Source organism: Lactuca sativa, chromosome 8 (genome assembly GCF_002870075.4).
Source record: "Lactuca sativa cultivar Salinas chromosome 8, Lsat_Salinas_v11, whole genome shotgun sequence".
Classification (NCBI taxonomy): Eukaryota; Viridiplantae; Streptophyta; class Magnoliopsida; order Asterales; family Asteraceae; genus Lactuca; species Lactuca sativa.
The window spans coordinates 126,816,037-126,826,736 of NC_056630.2; the positions used below are offsets into that span (position 1 = coordinate 126,816,037).

Here is a 10,700-nt window from a genome sequence, read left to right on the forward strand (position 1 = left end):
TCATCGGATGAAGATGAACTTGGCGAGTTGTTCATACAACTCGGCGAGTAGGATGAAGGACTTGAATATCAGTTCGGGAGGAGAACTCGTCGAGTCAACGCCCAACTCGACGAGTAGAGACGGGATGCAGGACAGTTGATTGGGTAAGGACCCGGCGAGTTGGGGAGCCAACTCGGCGAGTCGGGTCAACTGAAAGATGACTCTGGCTTTGACTTTTAACTTGATCAAGGGTAAAATGGTCAATTTACCCGAGAGTCAGTTAGCGGTGTTTGATTGAGTGTTTTGTGGGAATTATAGCCGGAGGATTTCCAGAGCAGCAACAACAGCAGACAGTCAATTCCCACACAAACCAGCAGCTATTTTGAGGTGAGTTTCCTTTCCAGTCGGAACGGGTCTAAGGCACCAAGGCAGACCCGTGTAGACGAGATGTTAGTACTAGAGTGTGGGCCGAGCCCGTATCTCTTGGTTTAGTCAAGTATGATATATGTGTCGGTATGATAGAGTTGTCTATACTTGTTGTTTGTGTGATACTTGTATATTATGAGTTAGCGGTTGAGTGTGGGCAAGGCCCGTATCTCTCCGAGAGTGGATTGTGGGCTAGGCCCGTATCTCCCAGATAGTAGAGTGTGGGCGAGTCCCGTATCTCCCAGCTAGCAAAGTGTGGGCAGGGCCCGTATCTTCACAAGTGTGGGCGAGGCCCGTATCTCCCGGCTAGCGAAGTGTGGGCAGGGCCCGTATCTTCCCGAGTGTGGGCTAGGCCCGTAACTCCTAGCTGAATTTTGTTTGTTATATGCTTGCATGGTATGAGGTATTATGGGGGAACTCACTAAGCTTTGTGCTTACAGTTTACAGTTTTGGTTTCAGGTACCTTTTCATCGAAGGGGAAGGAGCTGGCACGGTAGCGGCACATCATGCACACATATTGGTTTCCGCATTTACGAGAGTTCTCTAGGATTTATACTCTGATATTTCGATTGGTTGAATGATCTGGCTTTTAGACATGGTAAACGTTGTGATGTGGTTTGATCAAACAATGTTTTTAATTATTAATGTTTTCTAAAGTAATGTTTTAAAAACAAAATTTTTGGACGTGAAAATTGGGTCGTTACACGAACCGTCACCAATTACTAATTCTTCAATGTCATCACATGGTGCATGGATTGAGAGATTATTGAGATCATTTGTTGCATGAAAACTTGCACCACTATCAAATAGTCAGTTTGCTGTGGTTGGTAGTCGGTAGAGATGCGTTGATAGAATTCATGACGTGAGCTTGAGCATATTGGACTTGTGTGTTACGGTAAGGAGGAACAGAAGCATGTAGAAAAGACTTTTTAAATGTTGAGCTGGTTAAAGAGTGTCTTTTTTTTATGGCACCATTGGCACTTTCCCAAGAATGGGCGTTGACCAGGAGTTTGAGTAACCGGAGGAACTTGCTTCGAAGGTGTGGGAAGCAATCCTGGAGTGGTGGTTTGCTGTCAAAGAGGCCATGATTTCTTGCTGGACTAGTAGTTTGTATAGAAGACGGTGGCTGGTTGGTGAATACTAGTAGCAACAGATATCTGTTGAGCAAGAGTTAATTCATGATTTATTAGCTTTTCATGCAGTTCATTAAAGGATATAGGATTGTCTCTTGCATGGATAGCATCTAGAATGGGTTTGTAAGTGGATTGATCCAACCCATTAACAACAACATCTATGATGTCTGGTCAAGTTTCTTTCCAAGAATTGCAAGTTCATCAACAACAGTTTTGACACTCTGCATGTATTCAGTGATTGTTTGATTGGGAGTTTTGGCAAGTTGTTTCCGGCGGTATTGTAATTGTTTGATATTCCCTTGTGATGGAGATGCATATGTATTGGCTAGGTTTTTCCATGCTTCACGAGAAGATGAAGCATTTGTCACAAGTGGAACGATCTGAGGTTATAAGGTTCCCACTAAAGCACCAAACAGAAGATGATCTTGCCTGAACCATTTTGGGTAGCCTGCGTGTGGAGTGGCTGTACCATCAACAACAATTATTGGGGCTGGAGCTAGATGTGTGCCATCAATGAATCAGTATAGATCTAGGCCGTGCAATAAGGCTTCGATCCGAGTTTTCCACCCAAGGCAATTTGTAGATGTCAATTTCAGAGTTGTTGGGAAATTGATGATGATGGTATCTTTCATGGTAGTGTTGACAGTGAGCGAGGAGGAGGAATCATTGGTAGACATGTTTTGTTTTGGAGAAGATGGGGAAGAACTCGTAGGTGTGGTGTGTGCATAGCCAAATCTTGTTTACCCACATATTTAGATCCATATATTTAGCCCACATGTATATTACTTTGTCAAATCTTGTTTCCGTAGATATCTCCATTAGTTAGCCGCCTCTTTCAATATATACACCCTAATTGTAATCCTCTGAAATTCAATCAATATACAATACCGATACAATTCATATTCATCTTCTTCTTTCTCTGTAATCTTTATATGATAAGTGGAAAGCAAATATCTCTAAATTACTACAAATTGACATTTGACAAATTGAAAGAGAAAATAATACGTATTAATATAATTCTTAATTATTATGAAGGATGAACACTAGCATTACTTTTTAATTTACAAAAATATATAAAGCAATGCTTAATTATATTTAATTTTCTTTGTAGTATAAAAGAAGAAACTTTTGGAACAAAATCCATCCTTACATATATATTGCGGTTAGCTTTTTAATTTATATATTCATGTTAATTTAAAATACGTCAGTCAAAGTTTTAATAATACATGCATATGAATGTTTAAATAATAACACATAACGATGCGGTCCTCCCGTATTTTATATATGACCTCAGCATTCAAATATTAATGAATTGTTCTATATTATACGTACTTTGATATTAAACAAATAATTAATCTTTCTTGTGATTTCTTCATTTAATTTTTATCCAATTAATTAACTCTATAAGATCGAATGCATCAACACACATAACGGAATCAAGCAAAACCATCAACAACACATACATGTACTAGCTCATCTTCCCGGACAATATCTCCAAGATAATGGTTTTATATTGCATACGTACCAAAATGTAGGAAACCGGTAATTAACATCGGAACTCTCACATACTACATAATACAAAAATACGTAAGCATATAAGAGCTGCTTATTTCAACAACGATAGATGGACGTAACGGAAACTTCAACTTCAATAACAACACATGCATCATGCATACCCCTAACAAAACAAAACGATCATGGAAGTTTATAAACTTCACATACCATTAGCCTTTCCGAAAAACTTCAAGTAAAATGCAAGCATCTGTTCACGTGGTGGCAAGGTATTCTTCACAGCTTCACTGTTAACGAAATCATCAGCCCATTTGGTCAGTTTTGGAAACTTGTCTTCAGTGAAGAACTTTATTCCAGCTGCTTCTTCCCTTATTGCATGCCAATAAGCTATGAAATCAGCTGCAATATCAACCAGACCAATGCTGTCGCCTCCAAAGAATTTGGTGCCTTTGATTTTGAGTTGGTTTTCTAGTATTTGAAGTTGCTCACAAGCTTCTGCGATAGCCTTCTCATCCCCATTGCTGCCAACAGCCTTAATCACAGGGATACACTGCACAAAATTAACCATACAATGTAAAATCAGTTCGGATTCCATAAAGTAAACTTTACATTAATACATATTTTCAGTTTTGTTGTTAATACATGTACATAAATATTACCTTTTCATCAATGAATTTTGCCAAAAATCGAGCAATAGCCCTCTCATAAGGATCCTGAGGCAAAATCGGCACTCCTTTCCAGACATCGTCGATGTACTCAACGATCACAAGAGACTCCGAGATCGGTTTTCCATTATGTAGCAACACCGGTACTTTCTTAAAAACGGGATTGTACTTCAAAAGGTCGGCACTTTTGTTGCTGAGATCTTCTTCAAGATTTTCGTACTTGATTCCCTTGATATTCAAAGCGATTTTCGCTCTGGAAACGTATGCACTTAAGACAGTGCCATACAACTTCACTGCATCCGCCATTTTTCTGATTGAAGCAGCTAGCAACACCTAATTTCTTTTTTGATTTGGAGATGGTAGGTTTTTAAAATGTTTAGGAGAATGGTTGATATAAATACTAGGCGGAGTACTTGGTCGTTCAATATGGTATAAGTGCAATTACTGATGATTACGCTTAATAGAATTGTACAATATTAAAGATAAGTTGTAAGTTGCATGGGGCGATACTATTAACAAATCAAATGGAGTGTTAACCTAGAGTCTTGTGCTTATCTCGAGTAAATAAAATGTTGTTGAGAATCGAAATGACAAAGTAGAGTATATAGTTTTTTTTTTTTTTTTATTAATCTCTATTTAAAACATTTTGTTGAGAATCAAAATGACACCATTAAAATTAGATAATATCTTTTAAATTTTATGATTAATTTGAAATTTTTGCGAATGGATCAATTACGTTATAACGTTTAATAGATAAATTACGAAACATCAACGTTGAGAAAATGTCTCAAGATTTAAACTCAGCACATATTTAAAAAGATTACATCGATCCACAATTCTTTGAGAACTACAAAGACTAAACTGCACAAATGGTCCCTGTGGTATGTCAAAAATTGCCATTTTGGTCAAAAAATGTTTGGACTAGCACCAGAGGTCCAAAGTTTTCATTTTGTTGCTTGTTTAGTCCAATCTTTTCTTATTTTTTTCAAAATGACGGATTTGCCCCTGTTAATATGATTTTTTTTTTCTGATTTTCAGATTTAAAAAAATAAAAAATAAAAAAAATAAATCTCTCTCTCTCTCTCTCTCTCTCTCTCTCTCTCTCCTTACTTTACTGTGTTGTCACAAACACTCAAACCTAATTTGTGATTATACCAGAGACCTGGAGGATCATTGATGATCTCATTTTGATGCTCCTAGATCCCGATTATCTCTTTAAAAGATTTTATCAGAAAACTTCACCAGAGTTCATTCAATCTTGCCGGAGATACTATTATTTTTCGATTTTTCTCTCCAATCTCTATCTCTCTAAATAAATAAAACGATATCCTAGTTCAAATCAAGCTACCCCGAAGCACCAATCGTTTGTATTTCACAGTCGATCGAACCCAAGTTCCAATACCCAACCCAGTTCTGTTCATCAACGGGTTCGGTCATGGCATCATTCTCCACCATCATCTCCGTCGTTCTCGTCCTCAAACACATACAACAACAAAGAAATATCATAACAATGAATTCAATCAAACCCACCTCCGATGACCACACTCAAACATCATAACAGCCCCCAAACGTTGATACGCCAATGTCAAAACTGCCCTCCATGACTGCTTCTGTAAAAATCAGAAGAAGAAAACAACACAAAAACTCAAATGGGTGTATTGGAAGAACCCCTAAATCAACAAATTGTAGCATATAAACATACTAATCTTACCCTCAGATGATTTTGACGAGACCCAGTTTCCAGATCCATGATAAGACGAAGACCCATTTAGGTTTAAGTAATTAAATTTGATAAGACGAAGACCCAATCGAAGAAAAGCAGTAGCAGCAGTCATCAATCTCGGTTGTCTCTCTTCAGTCCAGCAGAAAACGCAAAGAACAGAGGAGGGTGAAGTAGATCGAAAATAGCATAACAGGTTGGGTGAACACACGAGTTAGGGAGAGAAAACAAGGCGATGGTAGCAGGGTGAATCAAACATAGTTGTAGGTGGTGGTGGTCGGAGTTAATGGCGGCAATAAGGCAATGGGTGTTTGGTGATTGTGGCGGTGGCTCTAGCCGCCTCATTTCTCTTCTTCCGGTAGCGAACGAGAGGGAGAGGAAGGAGGAGTAATGGGTTGTTAGTGATCGGAAACAACAACAAAGTAGTAGTGGTGGCTGTTGGAACTTCCCCAACAACAGTGGGAGGCGGCGATGACAACCGATGGTGATGACGTGTGTCGTTTTGATGCTCATCGACGAGAAAGGAGGTGAATAGAGATGGGGACGACAGAGGAAGGAAGCAACAACTTGATCGATGGTGGGGTGTTTGGATTGTTGAGTATTAAGTGAGAGAGAGATTCTTTTTTATTTTTCCTTTAATAAAAAAAAACATTTAAAAAAATAAAAAAAATAGAAAAAGGAGTACCAAGGGTAAAATAGTCATTATGAAAAAGTTAATAGAAAACTGGACCAAACTCGCAACAAAATGAAAAGTTTGGACCTGTGGTGCTAGTCCAAATCTTTTTGGACCAAAGTGGCAATTTTCAGCTAACCACAGGGACCATTTGTGCAGTTTTGTCAACTACAAATAATCTTTTCTAAAATGAATTATCTTACTATTTTATTTATTTGTTTTTTTTTCAAATTAATTCTTATTATAGTTGTTTTATAAATAAATTAAGGCTAATGTTTACATCGGAACTTGTATTTTCTTTTATTTTTTTATATATTAATACGTTCAACAGTAACAACAATATAACATTCTAAAAAAATTAATAATAATAACACCAATATAACATATTACTAATGTTTATTTTAATTCCTCATTTACAAATCGATTTTTATTTTTATTTACTGAACATTTTAAGCTTAGTGATCGGTAATTATCACAAAGAATTCTACTTATTAATCATCAAAAAAAAAAGTTATACTTAATACTTTGAATTTTAATATTAATTAGAGACCTTAAATGAATTGAAAATTATCAAAATACATTACTACGAAATCCAACATCACGTGATCTTTCCTTGGAAGGCTGATGCTGGCCCAAAGTATCCAATCATGTTTTGTGCAAATAAAGTGGCCACTCCACCCTACCAGACACTCAACTTTATTTTCTATTTTGACATTAATTAATTAATTTTTATTATTTTGGGTGTTGTTAATAAGACATTCATTGTACATCCTATTGACCATTTTTTAAAATGTCAACCTATACTTAACTACTTATAATCAGTTTTTTCGAAAAACAATTCAATTTCAACCAACAAAAATATTTCAAAATTAAATTAGGATGTCTATATAGTAAATAAGATTTGTTTTTAACCAACCCCGTCCAATAAACTTTAATGTTTATGACAATTAAACGATAGGCAAGTTTTAATATATATATATATATATATATATATATATATATATATATATATATATATATATATATATATATATATATATATATATATATATATATGTTTTACTTTAATGTTTAAAATAACAAACACTTTTTAAGACATGTTTACTTTTTAATGTTTTTTTTTCTAAATTTTGGTATTTATAATCATTTATTGTAAAAAACGTTATAAGAAAATTTAGAAAATAATAAGTTTAGTAAAAGTTTAATTGAATATAAAAAATTAATAATAAATGTTGAAAAAAATTTAATGATTGAAAAATATAATGATAAAATAATAAAGTTAGTTTAATGATTAGAATTTAGAAAATGTAACGATCAAATAATAAAGTTAGTTAACAACAACAATCTTCTGTGTGACTCATAAAACCAAACCACCAACTTAAAGGAAATTAATTATAGCTAAAAAAATAATTCATATGGCTCAAGTTTTGAGTGATATATATATATATATATATATATATATATATATATATATATATATATATATATATATATATATATATATATATATATATATATATATATATATATATATATATATATATATATATATTTTGTCTTGCGTCGTGAATTTAGGAGACATGAAATGGTTGTAGAAGGCTAACCACTTGTCAAGTTTCATAATTAATGTGTTATGTGTCCAAACAGTCAAACATTTGGCAAAAACAGCATGCATGCATGCAAACCAAGCCAATGCATGTCACATGAGTTTTTCCTTCCCAAGCCAAGCCAATGCATGTCTTGCGGAGTTTTCTTACCTGCTCCACCGCCCTCCAAACCAACGAATGTATTCCTCATCACCGCCTTTCAAGCCAATGCATGTCTTCCTAGTTAGCTACCGACCCTCCTCAGCGTCCTCTTGTCGTTCCAAGAGGTTTCTTTCTGTTATTTCGGTTTTTGATTCGATCCATCTTCAATCTCCTTCTTTCTCCCTCCTAATTAAAGCTCTTGACTTGTGTCTGTTTCAGAGATAATGAAGCAGATGAGAGAAAAAGACCGAATTAACATAAATTTTTTTATTCTGGTGCTGTCTTGCATGCGCTCTAGTTCCCTAAACTGTTTCTATTCAGAAGGTATTTGATTTTGCCCGCCAATTGTTGGCTAAAATGCTTGAATCAAATATTTCAGCCATTTTGAATCTTTTATTATAAATTTACTCACCGGTATGTTTTACAGATGTTGTATCTTTTGGGAATGGGAATGGGAGTATTAAGATTATACAACCAACAAACAAACAACATAATACAATAGTTTCATTGCTAGAAACATGGGTTTTAGCGATGGATGAATCCGTCGCTATTCCGTCACTAGAGGTCTTTTGCGATGGATCTGTTATTGACTTACTCCATAGCCAAATAAAACATGGCTAATGGCTTAGCGAGAGATTTAGCGACGGACATAATCTTCCTTGCGACGACTTTAGGGACGGAATATCCATCACACATTTCTCCCTTAATATTGTTATTTTAGGACATCAGCGACAAAGCTCAATAAATATTCTCCCTTGCAAACCTCTATATTTGTCTTTTTATATTCTGTCGTTAATCCCTAGCAAACCTCTATACCCGTCTTTTTATATTCCGTCGCTGATCCTTGGCAAAATTTAGACGTGATTTTTTTTTGTTTTCGTCGTTGATCCCTCGCAAATATATAATATTAATTTGTTTATTACAAATCTATAACAATAAAAAATACTAAAAACATCAAATAATTATACAATCTCAAACTAAACAATAATAACATACCAAAAACATCAAATAATTATACAATCCAAAACCAAACACTAATATTAAATTACCAAAATCAACTATCAAATTTTAACAAAACATCCAAAAATATCAAATATCAATGTTTTACCAAAAGGATCAAAATCATCAAATATCAAAAGTTTAATATTGATTGATATTTTATTTTCAAATATAATGTGCCATAATCTCAATTTCGTCTCATATTTTGCATTTCCATATACATCTTGCATCTGAAAGAAGGATCATAATAGACTTGGATTCCGATTCCCGTTAAATCCCATGGAATTAAGCTAACAAAGTTCTACTTACTTTTTCCTGCAATAGAAAGAGACATGGTGTTTGTTGGAAGCTAAACTAAATGCAGGAGTAGATTGGAATTGGATTCCGATTCGGACCAAAAAATATATGAAAAAACCTGTTGGTGAAAGAAAATATCGTGTTTGCATATTGGTCTTCTGAAATTTCTCTTTTGGGGTTTAATCTACCACACCAAAACTAATAGCACAATAAGCGTTTATAAAAATAGATGCATAATTTTAAATTAGGAAGAAAATTACAGAACTAACCTTCATGGTCTCTAGTGCCATTGACCCTTTTTTTATCGTATGCAACCAACCTTATCAATAACTCAATCAAATGTTGACAAATATGAAAGTAAAAGTAGTAAAAAGCACAATTTACCTTAGTATCTTTTGTGTAAAATCATTTTCAGGATTTGCACATCTTACCCATTTTTCATTCCATAGCTGCAGATTTCCTATCATTCTGCCCCAAAAAAAATTATCAACAAGATAAAACTGGTAAAAAAATAATATATATATTGAATGAGAATGGACACAACAGACCGAAGAGCCCCTGGACATTAATTTAGTCATGTAAGAATAAACAAGGGTATAATTGTCTTTTGCAAAGTATTAGTTAGAATGACTTCAAGGACATTCAACAGGAAAGACTGATGGCTGCTTATTAAGAATAAAACTAATCTTTCATGTGATATGGAAGACGAACACAAATTGAGAGGTTTTGGTTTAAAATAATGTAATATAAAGCTAAAGTCTTTTATTGGACTATTTTACCCCTCCTAGTCCTACCAATAGCATGTGCATGGTACATGACTAAGGTTTTGTTTCTTTTAATTCACTATTAAAGATGAGATTTTAAACTTACCATTTCATGAATGGAACCATATGCTTTGAAACAACTTATGGCCTTAAACAGCAAAGAAAAGGCAACCAAGTTATGTAAGAGAACATAAAGAGTAAGGGTAGAATAGGAAGAACAAAATGGTGTAGTTACCCTAAAGTAGATGAGATCCATTCCCTGAATGTCCTTGCATTCAACATAGTCTCAGCTGTAGTAAAAGTATTGGAAACTACAACAACTGCAGTGGTAGAAGAAAATAACATTAGTTATGTAAAAAAAAATGTTGTTTGAAATAAAATGAATTACAAAGGAAAATATGAACCTAAAGCTGTCTCGGGATCCAAGCCTGTAATATTTTTTGCAACATCAACTGGATTAACATTTTGCGAGACTGAAGAAAATACACAGATTAGAGGTTAAAAAAAACAAGATATGGTAAAATCATTGCCTAATTACAAGCATCTCAATCATAAATTTATAACAAATTTCATGATTTTTTAAGGCTTTATGAACTTTATTACAAAATATGTATACTTACAAGCGAAGTTGGCGTTCTCCAGCTGATTTACTAGCTTCTGGATCTGTAAGTTATCAAAAGAAATTATGATAGTAAGATTATTTTATTTTATTTTATAATGCAACACAATATAAAAGGAAGATTAATTAAGAATAACAACATGGAGTTGAAGAAATTGACCAGTT

The 10,700-nt window shown here is 34.3% G+C and overlaps 1 protein-coding gene and 1 long non-coding RNA gene across 2 annotated transcripts; both read right to left on the reverse strand.

The window, feature by feature from the left end:
• Positions 1–2,987: 2,987 nt before the first annotated feature.
• LOC111920134 (probable glutathione S-transferase) lies at positions 2,988–4,093 on the reverse strand. The gene is made up of 2 exons (XM_023915710.2): positions 3,710–4,093; positions 2,988–3,600 (listed from the first exon to the last, which is right to left on the reverse strand). Exons 1-2 carry the CDS (start codon positions 4,019–4,021, stop codon positions 3,253–3,255), a joined length of 660 nt encoding a protein of 219 aa, XP_023771478.1. The 5' UTR covers positions 4,022–4,093; the 3' UTR covers positions 2,988–3,252.
• Positions 4,094–8,868: 4,775 nt separating this feature from the next.
• LOC128128051 (uncharacterized) lies at positions 8,869–10,389 on the reverse strand. The gene is made up of 2 exons (XR_008225651.1): positions 10,321–10,389; positions 8,869–10,236 (listed from the first exon to the last, which is right to left on the reverse strand). It is a non-coding gene; the product is annotated as an uncharacterized LOC128128051 (long non-coding RNA).
• Positions 10,390–10,700: the final 311 nt, after the last annotated feature.